General features: G+C 37.0%; 1 protein-coding gene across 1 annotated transcript; it reads left to right on the top strand.

Annotated features, from left to right (window-relative positions):
* The first annotated feature begins 4755 nt into the window (after positions 1 to 4755).
* tmem91 (transmembrane protein 91) lies at positions 4756 to 24147 on the top strand. Its single transcript, XM_056766913.1, has 4 exons — positions 4756 to 5519; positions 15793 to 17249; positions 19341 to 19487; positions 21256 to 24147. Exons 2-4 carry the CDS (start codon positions 16839 to 16841, stop codon positions 21409 to 21411), a joined length of 714 nt encoding a protein of 237 aa, XP_056622891.1. The 5' UTR covers positions 4756 to 5519; positions 15793 to 16838; the 3' UTR covers positions 21412 to 24147.
* The last annotated feature ends 1 nt before the right edge of the window (position 24148 follows it).

The raw sequence follows: 24148 nt of genomic DNA, 5'->3' as shown, positions 1-24148 counted from the left end.
TACTATGGTAGTCAGTCGGGTCCAACAACTGTTGGGTACAAGCATTCGTCCAAACATCTTTTTCTTTGTTCAACCAAACAAATACATTTTTACAGGTTTGGAACAAATTGAGAGTGAGAAATTTATCACAGATTTTAAGGTGAACTATCGCTCTAAGTAAAAAGTATATGTTTTTAATTATGACATGAATTGTTACATTTTTTGCTAAGGATATGAATTTTTGTGTCCTCACATTGTGTATTTTCAAGAAGAGTGCAATTAAATGTAATGTGATCAGTTATTCAGTTTTTGTTTGGCAAATGAGAAAAAAAATCCTCGTCTTTAAGGTTTGATGTCGGGACCCAAGTCAGGAAAAAGAATGTCAGAGACTTTTGTAGAGAACCACCTAGCAACCAAGTGTTCGCTGAAAAGCATTTTGAACGCAGCTGCAGTTATTTTCACACCGACAAAAATAGGTAAAAAATAGTCTATTGTTCTAATCTATTGTTATGCTAGTGTGCAATAAATGATACATTGCCGTCCACCTCCATATGTAAATGGCTCAATGCGTAAGTCAAATTCACTGTAAATGCACTGGGTTTACTAAAGCCTGTCTAAATACTGACCATTAGAATACATTTACAATTACATGGCTGGGGTGTTATTGAATATTGAGAAGTGCTTCAGATTCCAAGCAAATCCGGACACACATCATCCGTGCTTCACAGAGGGAGGTAAAGCACATGAGACAATAGGATAGATTGAAACGTAGAGATGGATTGCCCAATTTGGATAGCCAGTTGGATTTTAGTGGGATTTCCTTTTTTATCCCATTCCTCCATTCTGATTATCCTTTCAACCAATTTCACCCCCCCTCTCCCTGAGATAAATAATTCATGCCTCCAGAGGCAAAGAACAGTGCTGGAACATTCTAGGAAAGATACGTAATTCTGATGACTGCTGATACTTGCCATGTAACGCCACGCAGAACAGAAAATTGCACAAAGACAGCATCTCTTCTACAGTGATGTGCTGCCTGCAGCCATAGCACTGGTGCTCAGCTCGCCTCGTACACACACACACACTCTCATACACACTTTGTCAGCAGTTAGGCTGGGTTTTACAGTAGATCTAAGGAAATTATGGAACTTCTCTTACAGCTCAAAGTTGCTGGCGAATCTATCCACAGGCCTACTACACTTTTCCTTTTGAAAAATGAAGATTAAAGCACCACAGAAACATCAAATTATAGGGGAAAATGCGGCTATTGTAGTTATAAGCTGTTTGAAATGGCACAGCACAGCTTATTATTGAAACCATTGAAAGCTGTGGGGCTTTGAATATAAATACAGACTTGAATGATCGGGGAGATGCTCTATCTGTTCATAAAGCTCTGCACCAGAGAGTCTACTTAAAGGATGCTATTAACCAAAACAGCCATTAAAACAGAGCGGAACAATGCAAATGACTCAGCAGCCTGTTCTTTTCTCTGTGATTTATACGAGACTAAATAGCAATATCCCTCTCACAGCAGAGGACAGTCATTGTGGATGTGAGAAGGTGGTGTGAAAGGCTCTATTAGATCAGATCTGTATCTGTGGAGGAACATCTTTCTCTGTGCCTTTGCTGTGCTAGTTTGGTGTTCTAGCAGTGAGAGAATTACATATGTTGGGGTAGAGTGTTGAGTAACCTGGTTCAGCTGCTGATTCGGTAATGAGCTTCTTTTTCTTTCTACTGAGGTCGCTGGTTATGTGTGTACGTGTGTGTGTGTGTGTGTGACACTAGACAACAGTGTTGGGAAATCGGTGGGAAACGTGCCAGATTCAGCTCAGCTTTCTTAAGAGGATTGTAATGTGACAAGTCATTAACTTGAGCTACCGTGGAACCGCAGTGTGTGCCGAGTGAAAAATGTGCTTTACACCTACATGTAAGCAATGGTGAGATGTTTTGTAACACAACCTTTTAAACAGTGGGTGTGTTATGTTATACATTTAATAAAATTCACCACCTACATGAAATCCCTCATGTCTGTCTTTGAAACACAAAAGATATTTGGAGTTTTAGTGGTTTTGTTTTAATTCAATGGAAGGCAATGGGGCCAATGTTGTTTTGTTACCAAAGGGACAGTCCTGCCAAAAATGAGAATTCTGTCATGAATTACTCAACCTCAGGTTGTTCCAAACCTGTATAAATGTCTTTGTTATGTTAAACGCAAAGAAAGATATTTAGAAAAATGTCAGCAACTGAGATTTTCCTAGAACTGTTTGTTTTCCTCAATTTTTCTTAATATCTAATTTTGTGTTTAACCAAACAAAGATATTCATATAGTAACTCATGACAGAATTTTTATTTTTAGGTGAGCTGCCCCTTTAAAATATCTTCTTTTGTGTTCTGCTGAAGAAAGAAAGTCACATTGGTTTGAAATGACGTGAGGGTCAAAACTTTATTTTTGCAGGAACTATACCTTTAAGCAGAGGTTAATGTTTGGCAGGGTGTAAATAAGCCCATAAATAAGCCATTGAATTTTGACACGTTTGTGTACATTTTCCATTGATCGTGGCAGCTGTAATGCATTAATAGAGTATTAAAACATTAGCCATCAGACATACTGTATTTAATTGTATTTTCTTTGATAAATATTGCTTTAAAAATGAAACTTTGAAGATATTAGGTTGGCTGAAAAGATCAGTATATCTGTATAAAGTGATAAATTAGTGTTTTTGGCATACAATATGTTCTAATGTCTTGCTTGATTCGTGTGTTACAATGAACTGGGTGAGCTTCAGGTCAAAATCAATCAAACCAACTTAAAAATCCAATTTTAAAGAATTTCTACCATGAGACTGTAGATTTCATAATCATTTTTCACTTTTTGAATGCCTTCCACAAATTTCCAAAATTGACATGTACGGTGTGCTCGGGTCTTATTGTCTGCGCATGTGAGTGTATGTGTGTCTCTGTATGTAATGAGCAGGACTGAAGCTGAAAAGCTGAGCTCATTTGTCTGGCTGTTGTCAGGTGTGTGTGATCTCTCTCTCTCCGCTGTCACTGGGGATTATTTCAGCCTGTCTGCTCCCTGTGTCCCCAAATAAACAGCATGTGCACTCACATATGCCTGTGCCATATATATCAATATGCAAGGCTGTGTGCATGTGTGTGTGATGAGATTTTGTGTGCATGCACAGTGAGGTCAATTCATTTGAACCTCTTTATTCCCCATTTATCCTCCTGCATAAAAACAGTCACAGATTTCCCATTTGGATTATGGATTCAAGGACCTGAATAAGTGACCTTGACCTCTCCGGATGGTGCTGCTGGGTGAGGTGGGTCAACATACATCATTCCACTGACCTTTCACTGCTGAATGGATTAGAGCCGAGTATTCTCTTTGAGGAGCTTTACAGCTCTGCATAATGGAAACATTGGACTGCTTTCCTGTTTAACCCGTCGTCAACATTGATGAAGTTGAACAATGCTTAGGTATTCATAAATTAGACGTTTTAATAAAGCCACATGTATACAGTTAAAAACATACAGAAATATATACAGTAATATATAACTATCTATATAACAATTCATAAATCTCACTTGCCATGAGAGCCTAATTTGAATAGAGAAACTGAGTATTAAATTTACATTATTTATAAAACAATAGCTGAACCGCTCTACATAACAGATGTCCTCTTAATCTCTTCATCTTCTGTACTTTTATATGCAGCCCCTTCCTAACCCTCTTTTGTTTCTCATCTATCACTTGCACCTCAGACCTCATACTCTTCATCCATCTGCCCTTGTGCGCCTGATTTGTGTGTTAGGTAAATGTTGTCTGTTTGTTCTCAGCAAGGATGCCATGAGCGGGAGGAAAGACTATTGATCCCTGCTGACCACACTCAATCATACAGCTGTCGTTCTGACAGCACAAGACAAATGAATCATTGGATTCACTGTGCTGACTGACCTATTCCCAACAACATCACCAGTGAAAGAGAGAGAGAGAACACCTCATGAAACAGACCGCATAAGCCTGAAGGATTTTTATTGATTACTAGTGTCCATCCGCTGCACTCAGCTTTATCCCAATCTGGGTCTCCTGAGGTCTATCGTATTAATGTTAAAATCCAGGACAGAACAGAATGTTTTTCTCCTGCTTTTTCTTTTTTTTGTGTATTGAACACGAATCTTAATCCCACTAAAACAGTGGCTGAAGAGGCTCAGAGGAGTAAAAAATGCACGATGGGCTTAAAGCCATAGAACATTTCATGAGCATACGCTTTTTTAATGCACACAACTGGTCTGCTTGTGCATGATTTATTTTTACACGTTATTTGAAAAAGAGCATTTTTTTACAATTCAGTCAATCCCTACGGATTGGTGTTTCAATTTTGACATTCCCCATACTTATTTTTTATAAAACTAGCAAATTTATTATTTATTAATCATCCAAATTAATATGATAATCTCCATATATTTGTTGATGTCTAATAATATATATAAAATATAGTCGATGTCTCATAATTTGTTTATTGTTGACAATTTGAAATATAATTATATATTTAGATTTAATAAACTTAGTAGTAAAATGTATTTTACAGAAAGATTGGTATCATCGATGGTACTTGGCGTAATATTATTAAAAAGAAAGTGGAATTTACTACCAAATGCTTAGAAATATTTTCACAGTTAAATCCATAAATATGAATGCAAATAAATAATTTTCAATACACAGAAGTTAAATGGCTCACACATGCTATTTTCTATAGACTTCAAACAGTTTATTTCTCGTATGACTGTGTGGTGGTCCACTCTATGGCTCAGCTACAGCATGATCGAGAACATCGCTCCACATACATGCAAGACAACCTTATGCCAACATGTCAACAGTTCGGGATCACCCCTAGGCAAAAACAGCAGGAAAGGTACTGAGAGAAACAGAGAGGGAGGGCTTGCAGCATACTGATGTGTTTTCAGTAGCGGGGACACGCTGTACACAATCACGATCACAAACTACACAGACTTTAGGACCCTGCGATGTTGCGATGCCAGAAGAGATTGGAGGAGTGGGGGCTGGATGAGATAGTGGAGGAGGAACAGAGATGTGGAGAGAGAAGAGGAGCAGGAGTGTCAGAAGCCACTTCTACTGCTGTTTGAAAGTCTTGCCAAAGGGATTTAGAAGAGCATTGGTGGTATAAATATCCAGAATAAACAGGATTAAAAGAGCAACTGACTCCATCTGAGTGAGTGTGAAGTGGGAGAGAATTAAGTGCAGGCATCAGGAGTACAGAACTTGGGTGGCAAAAGCATCACTTCTTATATGCTTAACCTCACACACAACCAGGTTCATATTAGCAACTCATTAACTCGCAACATCCATCTAAACCCGTTTTACAGCGGTGTGGAAGATATGTGTTGGTGCAGAATTGCTGAATGTGTTGGACTGCTGTAATCATCTGTTTTGTGGAGTTCAGCAGTGCTGGGAGACACTTGACACATACACGCACCCACACACTCCACGGACATCATCACAGAGTTTAGCATCAGAGGTAGGTTCTGCTCTTCTCTTTTATGCTCTCATCTTCTAACTTATTAATTTGGTTGTTCACAATATAAAGTGCATGGGCATCTCTTTTTTAACAATTGTGCTTAAACTACCAGCTTCATATTTACTATTCTGCGCATGGGTTTGTTTTTATTATTACTTCATTTTGTTTGAATAAATTCAGGATACATTGTTTATTTTCCTCTGGGTGAAACTGTTATATTTATCTGTATTCCCCTGTGCCCGGATATGTAATATTTCACATCACATCTAGAATGAACAGATGTGTGGGACATTTTTCAATTTTGCTGCGCTGTCATTCAGACCTCTGACCTCTCCGCATTCTGCCCAGAATGCACGAAACAAAATTCGAAACAATCCTTTTTGATTTCCGCAGACAGCTGATGTTTGTGTTGAACAAAATTTATCACAAATCACGATAACTCACTCACCTGTGCCTTTTCATTGTATGGAATTGTATGCTATTTATGGCAATCACAACATGCAACCCATTATTATTGTATCATAATATTCAGTGACACGAGGATGCTATTGCTCAGCAGTAAATGGGCTCGCTTTGGCAAGGACGCACTTTCTGCTATTGTTAGGGGAACTGCACCAGCTTCCATTAGGGAGAGAGATTTCTATTGTTAGTGACTGTGTCTGCAGTCCACCGTTGCCTCGCTAGTGATCGATGTAGATTGTGTGCTGCCAAGTAACTGCAAAAATGAATGACGTTAAGAATATTTACTTAAAGTAAAAAAAAGTGTACACTTCTTTTCTATTTTTCTATCGTGTTGACGTCTGGTATAGTTTCTATACTTTACCCCAGAACATATAACTCTCAGACAAACCTTTATATATTTTTACATTTATATTAAATTGTCATCTCTATTATTTAATATTTTATCAAGACATTTTCAACATGCTGTTAGGACTTTTGGGTATTTCCCACAATTTGTTGACACGCAAAGGTTGTTTTGACAATATTGGTGAGGATCATATCATTACCCTTTCCTTTAAAAAAATGAGCTAAATGGAAAAATAGTGAAAATATTTCTTTTAAATATCAAGGAAATATTCTTCTTCGATTCACACCCGCTGATTTGAAGTTTGTCTTCTTTGAATTTAGCCAAAGATCAATCTGTGATGTATTGATCCTCTGTTGGTCACTCGTCTTGTGATGTAATCCTTAATGTCAGAGTTCACCAAACTTGAACTTTTCTACACAGCGGAATGTAAAACATTGATGAGTAGTTGACAAATAAATCACACATGTGCCCTGTGGTGTGAAATAGTAAATTCACAAAAATTAAGATACATTTATTTAATACTATTTTGTATTATAAACATTAATACTATAAAAATTATAGATTATTAACACTTTGTTTTATACATTTTTACTGTCACACCATAGAACACACGGTACAGTTTATTGTCAACTACCCATTTACAGTTTCTTGCATTTGTATCAGTATGAATGAAAATCAATGTAGTGAAAATGACAGTGTGATCTCTCCATAACCCTCACGCAGACCTTTAGACATTCAGTACATAGAATACAACACAATCCTTTTGTTTTTATATTATTCCATTATTATTATTATTATTATTATTATTATCATTTTGTTTTTATAGTACCACCTCGTCAATTTTGACATTACTAAATTCATAACGAAATGTAAAATATTTCCCCCCATAAATATGGTCATTTTAAATTGAATGTTTTCATGAAATCTCCATAAATCACTCTTTCAGATTACAAATAGAAGGAAGATTGTTATTTTAAGACAGGTGGCCTTGTACAATATTAATTTTAAACTCTCTATGTAGCTATTCCCCACCCCCCGTAAAGGAAACTGAATCTCACAACCAATCTAACCTGTCCGGAGGACCCACACACACAAACGCACATCTTCTTGTTTATCAACGTTGTCACATGCAGCAGCGTGCCGCTATATTCTCCTGCCTGCTGCCCGCTGTCGAGATAACCTTTTACTTAGCGTGAGTAATAAACAATTAGCCGGTGATTATGTCAAACATGTGATAGGAGTTCTCATTTGATTAAATGTGTACTCAGTGATGCTGAGCATCTGTGCCATCGCAAACTCCCAGACCTTGTCAGATTTCTGTCTGCTCTAGCGGTGTTACAGCTAGAAAACTGGCTCTTATATTGTTATTGTTAAATATTTCACGTGATGCGTGTCAGTGGGTCTTGTTTGTGTGTTTGTGTGAGCTCTGGTAATGGTCTCTATGCGTTCAAGCTCAAGCATCAATATAAACAACACAAATAAAATTATGTTATCTATTGCTTATAACTAGAGTATGAGCAATAAGCATGTAGGCTTGTTATGTTTTTTGATGCACCATCGTAAGCCGGTTAATTTAAAATATGCCCTTTGGCAGTAGACACTGCTTTTAGTATACAGTACATGCATCTTGTGTTCTATGTGCCATATGTTCAATATACCATATCTGATTTATTGTATTTTTGCTCCCTGTGCGCGACACAACGATCATGTTCTGTAGCTTGCACAGTTAACAGCCCTGACATGAGGTGAAAAGATCCAATTCAGACTAAATGAGAATGAAATGGAGAACTGAGGCAATTTCACGAGAACAGAAAGTGAACAACAACTGCTACAATGTTCACGGTCATGAATCAGGTTCATGGACCTCTTGTCTTTGAAACTACAGGCTGCTTACTGCAAGACTAGATGTGTGCACAGTGATCTCAGAAACACTGGCACTGCAGGCCATCATCTACTATGTGATTGTCCTGTATTCAAGGAAATGTTAAAAATGTTATATTACAATGGAAATCAAAATGCAAAGATGGATATGAAAATGAGGGTTCGTTTATTTTGAAATATGGTGACACAGACTATAATGTTCAAATAAAGTTTGATTATCACATTAGTTAAAATTAACATTTATGATTCATGTCATATTGTTAATTTCAACATTAGCTAATGCATTTTAAATAAAGTTATAGTAATATTAACATTATTTAATTCACAAAATTAATACGCAAATAATAAATAATCTAATTTATTGTAAGGTGTTACCTGAAATGTACAATCACAGTTCTCTTGCGTCTGGCATATAATTTGCCTGGGCAGAAGTTAAAATGAGACGCAATGAGATAAAAAAAAGAAAGAGATTGTATCTTTATTTTATCAAACAAACACTAACAGCTCCTGCATGGCATTTTAATTTTATGTACAGTGTGGCTAATTGTGACTTGCCATAATTACGGTTCTTAATGGCATACAGTGTGTGATAAATGAAGATCTCTTATAGAAAGAGTCTTGTTTTTCCTCTCATGAACTTGGCAACCCTACCAGCAAGCAAAAATAGACTTAAACAAAAGAAGTGCAACGCAGTACAAAAATACTGCAGTTGGATCAAAGATAACCATTTGCATTGTTTCCTCAACTCTCACCAATATAGATCTCTCAAACCCTGATGCCCTTCTCTGTACCCCATTGGTCCTAGAAGAATAATGAGATGTCCTATTAAAACAGATTACATATAATGAGGGAAAAGTCACACAGACGCACACACAGTGTTCATGCACACAGACAAACACGCATTACACGAATAAGACAAGTTTTGTCTGTAGAGGGTCTGTATGTTCCCGTCTGTCTGTCCCTCTCAGGCACAGCTGGTGTGGGGCACAATGAGGCCTGAGGGATGAGGGAAATCACCCAGCTAAGATATGTGCAAATGGCTCTTCTGAAACAGTGACTGCACTCGCCAACTCAAGGGAGAGAGAGAGAAAGAGAGAGAGAGATACTGTACAGATAAAGCATGCTATTACTATTTTATGAACACCATGATACCATGATTTTTGAAAGTAGCAATATAAAAGCTGACCAAATGTCTGAAAGCAACAGTGAAAATGATTCCATCTTGCAAGTACAATTTAATTCAAGTGCATATTATTCATAGTGGATTTCATGTATACTGTAAATACCACCACTGTACCACAACCAACATTTTTCTAACCTGGCTTGCAGCAAGCCTGAAATAAAGACAAAGAGAGAACGAAAAAAGCTTAATGGACTTGAAGGATGAATGATAAATGAGCTTATTTCCAAACACGCATAGAACGCTGCCGTGCAAACCCTCCCCCACGCACCTCCCGCACAAACCCCTTCAGTGAAGCTGAATTCCTTTTTCCATTACAATGTCATTTAGAGAGAATTATGTGTCCTTCCATCCCCATTCTAATGTGACACTGCTGGGCTCAAGGAAATATTGTGCTTGAATTATCAAGACTTACTTACATAAGCAGAGCAGAGACGTACGGCACGGAAATGGCACAACTTTGCCTCATTAATCTTAGAAAGTACACTGCCAGCAAAGTCAATCGGATTTCATATAGGCCCGTTCCTACAAAAGAGCGACTTCATTTCTGCCCTGTTTAGCAACATGCACCCGTTTTCTATCTACTTCATTTCAATCATGTGTGGCCGCACTCTGGGAGTGCTTTCTGTAGGCTGCTATTGTCTTTCCACTCATCACGCCTCTTCTGTGCTATCAGTAATATTTCCATGATACATTAGCGTGTTTGTTAGTACTTCAGCTGCGTCCTCCTACTGCCACATACAGAGAGTCATCTGCGTTCTCTAATGATGTGTTTGTATAAAAACATCCCCCTAAAATCAGACGTCCTGACTGAGCATTTACATGCACATATTTGCTATTATGTTAAACATGATATAAACAATACAGAAAATAAAGCAAGGTTATTACATTTGTAAATTCACTCTTGTTAAATACATATTCCATTCATAGTTTGATATGAAGAGTGCAAATAATTTGTAGGTTGACTGCACCAACAATTATAACGGAGTGTCTATTTACACCGAGTACAAATAGCCCGCCTTTTTAGGCACAGACTATTTGCTTAAAGTGTAAGGATGACTCCATTTCATATAGTGAGTCCAATGGCGCAAGGTGTAAGTATGCAAAGCTTGGCACGGGAGACCAGGTTTCCAATCCCCCTCTCGCTGAATAGTTTTTAACCTTTTTCTATTACAGATCATAAAGCTATTTGTTTTCAATAAAATGGATTCAAGACTTGGAAATCATTTTTATTCGTAAAGTTTAGGTTTAGGGTAAGGTTACGGGTAGGTGTAGGGCTTTAATTTCTCAATAAGTTGCCATCATTTTTATAAATATAATAGTTTAGACTTTGTTATTTTTGCAGAATGTTTAATGCATAACAACACTGAGGAGCAAATAATAAAGTTATATACCACTATTTACAAGAAATACCATCTAACTACTTAGTCCAAAGAAAATACAGCTATTTTCGGTTAGTGTAAACAGAACGTACTAGTATTTAAACTTAGTAAATAGCATCTGTCGCTGCCAAATTATAAACAGTATGAATGTGTGACGGTCTGAGCATCCCAACCAGTCCATGGTGGGATTTTGGGGACAATAAGTTTGATCATTTTGATCAAGTATTATTTTAATCATGGAAACAGATATTTTGTTACTTTTGTGACACTTTGGTGAAACTATCCCTTCAAGAAACCAGTGAATATGCAGCCTGATCTCATTGGATTTTTAAAAAGTGGCTAATTCATATGATTTTTTACGATGTGAATCGTATAAAAATTATACAATTATTTAAAAAAACAATACTGAAACCCCACCCCAGCTTAACTGTCATTGGCACGAAAGCAAATCGTACTAAAACGTGCAAATTATATCATACAAATTCACATGAATTAGCCATCCAAAAAAAAGTTAGATTGCGTTGGAATATGATTAATAACAAATGTACTCCCTCGGCGTACACACATTATTGTGACATACCCTATATGGACAAAAGTATTGGGAAGCCCCCTTTTTAATCAACAGGTTTGACTGGGCATTTCTGTTGGCATAAAGCGTATATTGTATAAAGATATTCTCTAATGTTGTGCTTCTAATGTTATAGCAACAGTTTGGGCAGGTCATGAAATTAAAATACCCCTGTGCACAAAACAATGATAAAAAAATGATGATTGACTAATGTGGAAGAACTTGACTGGTCGGCATAAAGCCCAGATATGAACTGAGCTGAACAGCATCCAATCATCCAATCCCATCAATGACCTTTACACAGGCTCTCCAAATCTGTTAAAACAAAGATGGACGCAAAATGATTTAATATGCTATTGAACTATGGTATAGCATTAATATTTGTTTTCATTGGAAATACTAGAATAGCTAAATATGTATTTCAAGGCGTCCCGATATATTTATCCATATAGTGTAGTTATTGTGATATCAAGCTATTTGGCTTTGCCAGTCCATTTATAAAGAGAGCCTGAAAGGGTCTGTTTCTAAGTGGTTAAAAAAGATAAAGTAGGAAACGCCGATAAGAGTTACAGAAAAAGAGCAGGGTGAGGTAAGGGGGTCTCTATAAAAGCGTTGGTGCTGATTTGCTGTGCTGTCCTTGTAGAGCACTGTCCAACTGACCGGGTGTTTTATGTGTGTGGCAGAAATCAAACAGGGAGGCAGACTCATGATGCAGCTGACAGCATTTATTTTATAGTGACCGGTTGGGAGGGAGTTTGCAATAAAGCTGAGTGCATCTCTCCTGGAAGCAAGCCATCATAGGGGGTGTGTGCTTGGGGGTGGAGTCGGAAAGGCTTAAAGGGACAGTTCCCCCAAAAATACAACCTCTGTCATTTATGTACCCTCATGTCACTGCTTTTTTAATTGAAAGAAAATGCTCTGGTATACAATGGTTGAAGAATATTTTAACAATCTTTTTTGAACAATTGTATTGGATAGGGACTGGACATTTCAAGCCTTAAAAGAATATTAAAGCGACATAAAAGTATTACAAAAGTGGTCCCTGTGATTTCTGAAGTCATATAGAGTTGTTAAAACATGTTGACTAGATATTAAGATATTTAAAGCAATAAAAATAAACGTGATTGATCCTTTTTGTCAACCAAATTTAAAATAAACTTATTTGAAAGAATATTGTTTGGTTCCAAAATGAGATAACTCAAAAATCGTGTTTTTATTGTTCATTCCAATTAATATAAATCAAACTGCAGTTGGTTGGTTTTGATTTATGCCATTATAAAACATACAGCTAACTAACACAAAAAAGCCCTAATAAAAACATGATGACATAATAAAAACATGATTTTTGAAAAATTGTTATCTCATTTCAGAACCTACCTCTTCATATTTACTATGAATCTCTGTACTCATGAAGAAGAGGGCAGATGTGATTTTTTAGTAAATAACTTAAATTTCAGTCTTTTCTCATTACTTTTAACCTCAGCTGCAAGTGAATGATAAACTTGAATTGCCAATGAACTGTTCCTATAAGATCAAAGGAATATTATTAATATGGGTGTTGGTCGGTAGCAATTTGCCATTGTGTTGACAGCAGCCCTGCGGTAAAGTTGATGGGAGGGAGAACAGATATCTGCTGCCGAATTATCACCCTGCCAATCTATCTGTGCCTGGCCACACAGGAGGAGCAGAAAGACTAGACAGATGAAAAGAACTGAAAAGGAAGAACTGTTAAGTATAAAAATGGACTGGAGAACAGAGTGATATGAATCAGAGTACTACAGTTATTATGCCAAACCACAGGACTGCTTTTCCAGCAAGCTACGGTAGTCCATAGATCTTCTATGAGTATGTAATGAACGGACTAACAAAATCAGATAAAATTCGATTTGGCTTCTATTTCATACATCTAAGTGCATCATGGAACCACTTTCTTTCTTTATTGTGACATTTTGTGTGCTGCTGAAATCCAATGTTCCGCTTTCTGTTTGAAGCAATGTTGTGGAAAAAGCTTTGGTGAGAGAAAATTGTATTTATTGATAAAGTTTGAAGTATGCTATACGGGGTGACAGGAATTTTCAACCAAATCTGTCTGACTTATGAGTTCTAGAATTTAAAGCCTAGCAAAATCAAAACAGTGTAAAGATGAATTGAATATATTGTATCTTTCATCTCAAATTTTCAGGTTTTACTTTCAAAACTCTGCAATCAAAATTTTATAGAACCCCCTGACAAAACCATAAACCCATGCTGTCCTGCAATGCACAAACAGGGATTATTCATACAAGTTCAAAGCCTATACAAATTCTGCTTATTTGCATGCACACACACACACTCACTCTTTGGAGAGGGCAAATGATTGCCTTGAGGTAATTGTTAAGATCTAAATTAAATTGAAACTGATTTTTTTTCTAAAGCAGTGTTCTTGTATGTCATTAATATTAAGCATGCAGAATCCTTTATCAAAGCAGTTTTACAGGCCATTAACAACCTAGCTTCAAGGCTGTAATGTGCATACTTAAACCAAAATCCATTTACAAAGTAAATTACAAAACATATTCATTTACAAATTAATCGGCTATGCCTCAGGTAAATCTCTCGCAACCACGTAATGCCATTGATAGACATTATTTTCGGCACACTAGACTGATGCAGACAGGCGTGTAAGGAACTGATGGAGAACAGCACAAGGTTAGTAATGAGAGACAAACGTTCGCCTGCTTCTTCCTGAAGCTGTCATCCTGGTTTTTCAGGGACTGACTGACTGACAGAGAGACCCCTGGGAGCACTTTCTTTCGGATTTTGATAGGACGGAGCGCTCTTACTGAGATTCGGCCCAAAAACGGCTTATTAAACAGGTTTACATCAAGAGTAAAGCTGAATCTGACACTCAAGAAGAGTGAATGACATTTCATGCATAAACATCTTTCATTTGAAAACTTAAAGCCATTCTGTCTGTTATGTTTGACATTATTATTCACCCTCATTTCGTTCTGTGGAACCCAAAAGAAGATATTTTGAGAAATGTATCTGTGGTTTTGTGTCCAATTTAATGGAAGTCAATGCGGCTAATGTTGTTTTGGTTACCAGTGTCCTCCGAAACATCTTCTTTTGTGTTCTGCAAAAGAAAGAAAGTCATTCAGATTTAGTATGAAATGAGGGTGAGCAAATGATGTCAGAATTTTCCTTTTTCGGTAACCAAATCCTGTTAACTGTCGGAGCCCCTTTTGAGCCTACACATGAAAAAGCATGTTGGAACTAAAATGGCGGTAACTCATGAATTCTTTGGAATACAGACTTACGGTTGGTCTCGTTTGAAAACAGAAAAGTAGCTGATTATTGCAAAAAAATTACTCACACATATATTTTTTTAAGGTATTTTGTAAGGTTTATTGTAAAAAATACATAAATTGTAAAAAATACAAAAAGGATAACGAAAAATCGGAGAATCTGAGAATAAATTGCTCTCCCTACATAAATTATTTTAAAAAACACCAAAGAAATCTTTATTCTAGAGTAGACCTTTCCAATGATATATAGTTTGTCATGATTTAATTAGAAATGACATGCACAATATTGACGCAAACTTTGGTGTCCCGTATACGGAACGGGTGACAGTTAACAGGCTACAACAATAAAACAATATAACAATAAAACATTTCAACACTTGCTCACTTCAAAAACTCTGTCCAGAGTCAGCAGCATTGTGATGTTCTCTAATGTGGAGTTGGCATTAACTCCAAAAGTGCACATACCTTAATAAAGAAAAGAAAAGCTAATGAATAAAGCATTAAGATGACTCACATTCTTAAGACAAATGAGACCAACTGACGGTATCAACATAAACGGAAGCTGGAGGGAATATCATAAATGAAGAACATTATCACATCATAAGGTCCATTTCACACACTGAAGATCTCATATAACTACGCATTTGTCCGGCTGTTTATATTGCAAATGTGATTTTGTGAATACATAGCTAGAAGCAGCAGACCTCGGCTTTGAATCATTTCTCTCTGGCAACAGACTCGGTTGGCAGTTCTGAGCTTCTTTGGGTGTTTTTAAGGTGAAGGCCACAGAGATTTATATAGAAAGCTATGAACTACATGACGTCTATCATGGGCCACAGGATCTGCCAGAGGGTGCATGTTGAAAAGAGCCTATTTCAGTGCCCATCTTACATTTTTTAAGCCCACTGGCATCTCGCTGCAGACCATATTTCCACATCAACAAGCCTTCTGGTCTCCGCTGACACGCTTTGCCTTTGAGACTGATGTGCTCCAAAAATAGTCCACTCAGAAAACTTCAAAAAAGATGTTGAATTGATGAGTGTCTCTTACTTGGACGTACTGCCCTGCTATTCAAACCTCATAGACGGGTAGCACTTCATAGTTTATGAAGTGGATCACTCATGTGCTTTAAAGCTTAATGCTGACTTTGTTCTTTTCTTTTGGCAGCACTGTCCATGTGCCACGATGAAAGGTGAGAGGTGCCAGAGAGACTTTGCGTCTGTGCCGACGTGGGCCGACTGGGAGAGCATGCTGCATTAAAATACATCTCCCAAACCCTGCCAACCTGCCAGAAATCAATACCTGAGCACTGAGCATTTCTTCATCAATACATTTCTCTACGGCCACAAACGGAATGAGATCCCTGAGCACTTGCTTAGGAGAAAGTGCACTCTGGAGAATTTCTATTTTGCTGGACGTCAATTTCACAGCTTTGAAAACCAAGTGGGGACTACAAACAGAGTAAATCTATATATGTATATTTATATATTTCCCTCAAGAATAGTTGAATATCTGTAGTTCTTTCAACCTCCTGGCAATTGATTGTCGAGGACGCTTTTAACACCAACATTTTCTTCAAAGATTTCAAAGACGTCTGCTTTGATCTGTCCAAATCCCAGCTATTTATATTTCAGTTAACTACTTATTTAGATAAATGTCTCTCACTGCTGTTAAAATTCTGATAAAATAATTTTAGCCCGTTTGTCTGTATAGAGAATCAGAGTGAAAACAGGAGGGAAGATTACTGATAAAATCCCTCAGCATTACACAAGCCGTCTGCGGTCTGTTGTGAATCAAGGTATTCTATCATCTGAACTGACTTCCATCCTTTTCATGCAAAGTGAAGCGCATTAGCATATGTATGGACTGAGATACATCCAATCATGTAAAATGTCCTACACGGGCCTTGCATTCAGCCATCGAGCGAAGGAACAAATGCCATCTGATATGTGAATATGCAAGAGCTCCACGCATTTAAATCACAGACTGAAATAAGTCCTCACTCAACACAACCTCAGATGAGAATTCGTCTTAGCATGAGCTAGTCACCAAGATTTAGCCTGGTTGAACCAAATATTTAATATAAGATGATTTATTTCCAAGCCACTGATTCTGTATAAGTGACACATTCTTAAGAGTGAAACTGTCGTTCAATCCGTGGCAAAGACTCAGTTAATGTTGTCACCTCCAGACCTTAACATAGAGCTCACAAAATGGAGAGTCTAGATGAACTCGAACATCCACTGTTGGCTGACAGCCCCAAGAGCCCAAGTGGAACAAGCAGTGGTGGTGGTCTGTTTAAAGGCATATTTGTGAGAAATGAGAAGGACAAAAGACTGCCCCCTCTGGACTGGAGGAATTATTGCAGTTCTACAGATATTCAACAGCAGCAACTATTGGACCCATGTTCATTGACTAGCACTCTGGAGACACTTTACCCTCCAACAACCATATGGGCGACTGCTGACTCCTTGGGCATCCACAGTAAGGAGTATCTGGAAACCACATTTGTGGACATTGGTCCTGGTTCGCCTTTGGAAAGGAAGTTACTGGCAGAGACTAGAGATGTCCACAGTGTCTCTTACAGCATGGAGGATGGGGATGACCTTTTACCAGACTTTGAGGTAAGGAGTTCTGTCGTGAAACAAATGTAGGGGAGACCAGGGCAGGTCACATGGGGAGGTTAACTCTAAAATGATTTTATATTTAAAGTTAATAAAACCATTAGTGGTGGTTCTTGAACAAAGGCTTTCTTAGAAAGAATATGTTTCATTATTTAATCCTTTTAACCTAATGTACAAAAATGTAAATATGTGTACAAACATTTTATAATAATCATAATAATAACAACAACAATAATAAATACTTTCAAATAGTAATATTAAATATTATATCCACTTTTTTTAATAATCATAGATAATAATAAATAATTATTCTTATTTGTTATTATTGTTTATATTGTGTGTTTATTAGTATAATATAAAAATAATAATTTGCTTATTCAATAATGGTTTTGTGATTTATTTTAATTATTTAATTAAAAAAACTGTTCAAAGGCAAGTTCCATTGTAAAATGTTCAGTTAACTTTCCAAAATAAACCCTGAAATATATTTAACTGAGCAAAAGGTGAGCAGTCAACCCAAGTCTCCCATATAGTAACACATTTCCTTATACGGTGGCTTCTTGCATGTGAACATCAAATCATCAAGCTGTTAAGCTTTGTACTGCATTCACTTATGTGCTGTATATTGCAGTTCAAATTTAGAATTCAAATTTAATACAAGCAGGGATTGACAAATGAGCTTTTAAATGAGAAAATCAAAAAGGCATGAATCGCAGGGATGGAGGGTGGGATGTGTTGCACGGGCATTGGCCTTCAAACCAAGCACAATTGTTGAAAGCTCTGCATCCACTGTTGTGTGAATAATAATGCCACTGTGTTGATGAGCCGCATGCCAACCTCTATTTCATACACCAGTAAACAAGATCTAGTTTGGCAAATATTCAAATAACAGATTTAGTTTTTCCCCTGCAATCATTTTGATTGTCACCCTAAAGAAGGTATACCTGAATGTTTCATTACGGTGAATCTAAAGCTGAAATACAAAATATCAAATCATTTTATGTCTGTCTGGAAATCTGACAGCATGCATGGTTCTTATTCACTTTGTGTCATCGCATGCTGTCAAAGAAGTGATTATAAAAGCATACTGCTTAGCATTCTGCATTACAGCGCGAAACTCCTCAACAGCAGCTTGTCACAAAGCAAACAGTTAAAAGCGTGTTTGAAGTTCCCTCTGTCAGCAATGATTATAAGTGCTGTCATGCTATCAGGGCTTTTTATCAGGCAGTCAAGTGTCAAGCAATTCATCTTTGTTCATGTTAATTTCAGCATTTACTAATCATTTTTTTAAACCAATCATTGTAACTGTTAACATTAGTTAATGCACAGTGAAGTAACGTAAACAATTGTACGGATTAATAAATGATTAATAACTGTATTGCTTATTGTCAGGTGGTATTAGATTTGCGTTGACTAATGTTAACAAATGTAAACTTATAAGTGTTACCGGCTAACAAATATTAACAAGCTTTCTAGTGTTTACATAAAATGTAAAATGCCCTCTGGGAATATAACAAGGTTGCATTTAAAGATAAAAAATCATAAAAGATTTTAAAACCATTGACCAGTGATTGAATACAAATTCTCTTCTCGTGTCTTTGAAATATGTTTATACAGAAAGAAACCCTGCAGAGTTAAAAAATACATGTGAAGGACATACATGCTGTTTTTAGGACTGAGTCAGAATTGTTATACACGGTCCTAAGGAAAGAGACAGATTGGAAACACAGCCCTTTTTTGCAAAATTTGCCTGTAGGCAGCACAAGTGCTGAACATTTGCCATAACCTCATTCAGTCACATTATCTTACAGAAACAAGCAAAACAGCTTACTACAGATACGTTTATACAGCACCGCCAAACAAATGCAAGTCATTGCCCTTGTACAACAAGATCAAATAAACCTAAAGCCTACATGCACTTATAATATTAAAAGAGCATTTTATTTAAAAACCAGTCGTCCCACTTGAGATCAAAAGATGTTCAAAATGTTGTTCAATGGGCCTAAATACAAGGAACAATGTTCTATGTTTTTTATTCAAACGAGAAATTACAGATCCTCCTACCTAATGTTTGTGAATTGTGTCCTACAGGACTCTTCTAGTGATGACTTCAGTGATACTGACAGCGAGAGCAACTTTCCCATCATGATCCCTCAAGATTACCTGGGGTTGGCATTCTTCTCCATGTTGTGTTGTTTCTGGCCTCTGGGCATCGCTGCGTTCTATCTTTCCCAAAAGGTAAATTTCTCATGGACATATCCAGCTCTTGTTGCACAAACCGTATACAATTAGAACATCTGATTGTCTAATCTGTGTGGACAAGCAAATAATTCAATGGACGTGAAACATTCGTTTAAACTGCAAAGAGAAATGAGAGTGACAATTAAGAAGCCGGGTATGAATTTGTTTGTACCGGACAAGTTCCATTATACAGCAGTCAATATACAATGATATTTGACAGCAGTATGTTGAAATTGAGCAGTTAGTATAAGGTACTCTGAAGAGCCGTATAATAAGTGTTTGATCTAGCACTCATGTAGCCATAAAGCGTTATGAAGTGAATCGACAGTGAAATCTAAATCCTCCAATCGAATAGACAGCAGGAATATTCCTTTCCCCATGACCTCATATCGATTGTAAAAATCAACATTTCTGATGTCATCTTGCCCTTTGGTTATTACAAATATAGCAGGCGGTATGTGGAAGAAAACTAATTGAATGTCATCTGATGGAGAGGATAAGAAAACGAGGGGATGAACTCAACCCATTAATCACAGACTAGAAAGTCTAACTGCAATACTGCTCTAAATATAACTTGTCTTTCACATCCAGTAGATGTTTTTAATGAGGACATCATCATATCAAAGTATTTCTTGACTTTTTTGAAGTGTAATAGCAATTATTGTTGACAAACCATTGTTGAAAATGAGTTTTGCTTGAGGAATTATCATATTAATTTTGTTATTATATATGACCCACTTGGTCCTCACAGTCCAAAGGGCAGAAGGACCGAAACGGGTAGAGATTAGCAGAAGAGCTCAAGGCAAGTGCTCTTTTGAGAAGTGAGTGTGGACATTATGGAATTACACCTGAGGCTTTAGGCAGGATTACACTGAGATTTGTTGGATTATGCCACCAAAGAACCAACATGGCAGACATCAGAAGAATACAAGTCAGTCCACTGTTATGTGTGAGGTTTAGTGGGTCTAGCCAGTGAGGCGAGTAGGTGTTGAGGTTAAATGGGGCAACAGATTTAAATAAAGGTTTAATTTGAGTTTTGGGGTTGGTAACAACTCAAAGCAATGTTAAGTAATCTTGCAATGAATTGTAAATAACACGTCAATGCTGGGTGTCCATAGCAGAGGGCCACATGAATGTGGGCAGTCTACAAAAGTCGACAGACAAAGCTCTGATCAATAGACTTAATTCAGGTATTAATTTCTGTCATAATGAGTTGATGGATTTTCAATAGATTGTAAGGTGTTGTCTAAAATGAGGGGATCAAAGATGAATAGACAAAATTGTGAAAGAAAGATTATGCAACGTCTAAAAACACACACCTTTGACTAATACTAGATAACCCTGTTGGAAAACAGCACATGCTGGTTAGGTGTGTTTTGAATCATGTCAGCTGGTGTGTGCTGGTTTAATATGGTCATGTGCTGGTCCTTAGCTGGTCATAGCTCAGGACCATTTTAAACCAGCACATGACCAATTAAGGACTAGCGCATGACCATTTTAAACCTTCACATGACCAGCAAATGCCCACCTTAAACCAGCTACCATGCTTCAAAACCAAGCTGACAAGCATATGACGTTTTTTTTCAGCAGGAAAGCTACCTGTTGACACACAGTACACAACCTATTGTAACAATTCACAAGCAAGTGAAAAAAATCGATTTGGCTTTGTTAAAATATATGAACAACTAAAAATGTTAAATGTTTTTAAGGAGTATAAACCTACAATCACCTACAGTCATTGTACACTTTTCTCTCTCCTCTCCAGACAAACAAAGCGTCGGCGCAGGGAGACTTCCAGGGTGCCAGTGCCGCGTCTCGGCAGGCTCTGTGGCTCTCTATCCTCTCAATCGTTTTCGGCATTGTCACTTACATCTGTGCTATCGCTGCCCTTATCTCCTATCTGTCTGGGAAACCACCTTAAAGACAAACGCATCATTATTCCCTCTCATTTACTGCAGCAACAACCCACCCTGGATCATAGTCACACAAACTGCTGCTCTTTACATGCATACAGTACACTCGCCTACACTTGTAATAAATACTGTACAGGCATTCAACTGAAACCACATCTTATTTATATTCTCTGCGAGTTCATGGAAGTCGAAACATTATTGACAACACAAGATGTACAGCAATAGAACGATGCAGCCCATAACAATGTGATTTGTACTGTAGTTTTGCTAAAAGCTTTGGGTCAAAACATACAATGTCATCGATAATCATTGTAACATGCACGTAAAAAAGAGTGATTTGTAATCTGTCTCTTCAGTTGTGTATGAGTAGGCAGGGTAGAAACCAACGGAGGGCTAAGGGTTTGTTTGAAAAGATCATGACAAGGACAGCAATATCTGGACATCACGACAGACTTGGCTTCACAACACCAGGACAAGCCATCCGAGACATATGACTTTGAGCAAACTGGGTCAGTTTCTACTGCAACTCTAAGACTAATACTAAACTACTCACCAAATTGAAGATACCAGATATCGGAATCAATTTGATTTTCAAATCAGACAATAAAAATGAGGTTGCAATACAGTGTTTGCAAGGTCCAAATCTGAGTACAAATATTTGATATTAATCATTTATACATAAATTTAACAAGTTGAATTTATACTGATAGTTGGATCCTTGCCAATATGAGCAATGCAATGGATTTAAATCTAAGAAATGCAAACTGTAAAGAAAATAGCACGTACGTCATAATTTTGTCTAGACTTGTACTTTTCACATTAAACCCCAAAACATGTAGGGACGAAATTAATGTGACTTCACGGTTGAGCTGTTGCAATATCCAACGAAAAAGCTGAATGTAGCCAGTAATAATATTTATTAGTCTCATCTGCCACTCACCATTGCGACACAAAGTTCGCTTTGGAAACGGTATGTACATGAGAAGTACAGATCTGTTTAAACACACATGCAGAGGTTTATACGCACAGTCATAGAGCGATTACTGTTATGCATAACAGTTCATTGCAGCGCAGCTTCACCATGAGTCATGACACTATCAAAACCTCTCCTGCAGAACTATATTTATAGCTTTATAAATGTAGACACTCCATCTTCCCATCATCTAACTAAAACAACTGGAGATATTAAACACCTCACGCGGCACAGCTAAAACAAATTTTAAATTTGTGCAAGTCGTGATTTATATTCATACAAATTACTCGTGTGTTGTGCAGATGTCATAGACCCTGGGGGGAAAGGATCAAGTATATTAAAAACTAAAGCGTATGTGCTTATTCATACAGTCACTGACTTGAGCTGCATTTGTGATTGAGGGCGTGCGGTAGAGGTCATGAAATACACAAGGGAATTCTGGGATATTGAAAGCTCTAAACTGACAACCAGAATTTTCATCATAACTTAATTCTACTTACATATAACCATTTTGCAGGATTAAAGTTTGCCTTGATAAACAGTACCGAAACTGCTTTTATATTTACCAAAAACATCAGTTTATTCATTTGATTGGTAAATTAATATCCACACAACTGATCTGACATGAGATCTAAGCCTGTATAAAATATTTCAAATATGATTCCCTTAACTAAAAAACAGCATATTAACATGGCAAACAAATAAATATCATATCAAGTCCAACAATTTGGTTAAAACGCATTTTCGAGAAATATTCAAATGTCAACTGCACTACACTTCAATCAGAAAAACAACAGTATTGCTTTTAAAGGTTAAAATGTGTCCTACAAAACAGCAGTCAACCGTCTTGTCAGGGGTTCTCCGAGCACCCTGCAGTTCAAAATTGGGTCATATCATAGGAGGAGATTGTGTTATTTCTACAAGCTGTCCCATCGTGCAGAGGAGAGCAGTAGCACATCCTCTTTGCGGAATTACTATTGCCTCTGTGATATCAGAATTTAAGAAGAATCATCACAAACAGCCACACAGTGTGAATATGGTGGAGTTTATTCTCAGAAATACAGAAGAGATGACAAAGAAAAGATTCCTCTGCCTTCCTTCCTCTACATTTTTCTTGTGTACATGTGTATGTAAATTTCGCAGATTCCTGTTACGGACGAATAAATGGACTTGATTGAAGGTTTAATTTTGTTTTGCTTTCGAGAACATTTGCCGTTTCATTGTTGTTGTGTTTTGTGATGTGGAAAAAAAGTCTACGCGCTTTAATGATACTCATTACAAGGCTCATCTCTAGAGGAAAGAAATGAAAGAACAAGCACAACTCCACTGAACAGCAATTAATAGTAATACATGTTAATGTACTATGTAATTTTCTCAACAGAACCAGCTTACGCAACCTAATAAAAATCCTTCATCACATAATTTCCATTTTCATAATGACTGTTCCCACAACAGTGTTTTAAACTCCTCTCTTACATACTCTACAAGCATGTGCAAATACTATGCAAATTGAAAAAAGCATGAGTTTTAAAATACATAGTACTGATAAATGACTTGGAGTTAAGGAATCGCTCTGAGATTAAAATAAAGCCTTGTTGGAGAAACCATGGGGGCAAGGTCATAACCAATACTGTTAAACACATACATTACATTTTAGCAAAATTGATTGGAGGAGCCACACAATTTTTTTTTAATCCCAAATACAATTTTCAGCATAATATTACTACACTGCAGCAAGTTGTGATAATAAGCAAAGGAATGACAATGCACAC

Source organism: Triplophysa dalaica, chromosome 14 (assembly GCF_015846415.1).
Source record: "Triplophysa dalaica isolate WHDGS20190420 chromosome 14, ASM1584641v1, whole genome shotgun sequence".
Lineage (NCBI taxonomy): Eukaryota > Metazoa > Chordata > Actinopteri > Cypriniformes > Nemacheilidae > Triplophysa > Triplophysa dalaica.
The sequence above is the reverse complement of the archived record's forward strand: the minus strand, read 5'-3'. Positions and strand labels throughout refer to the sequence as shown.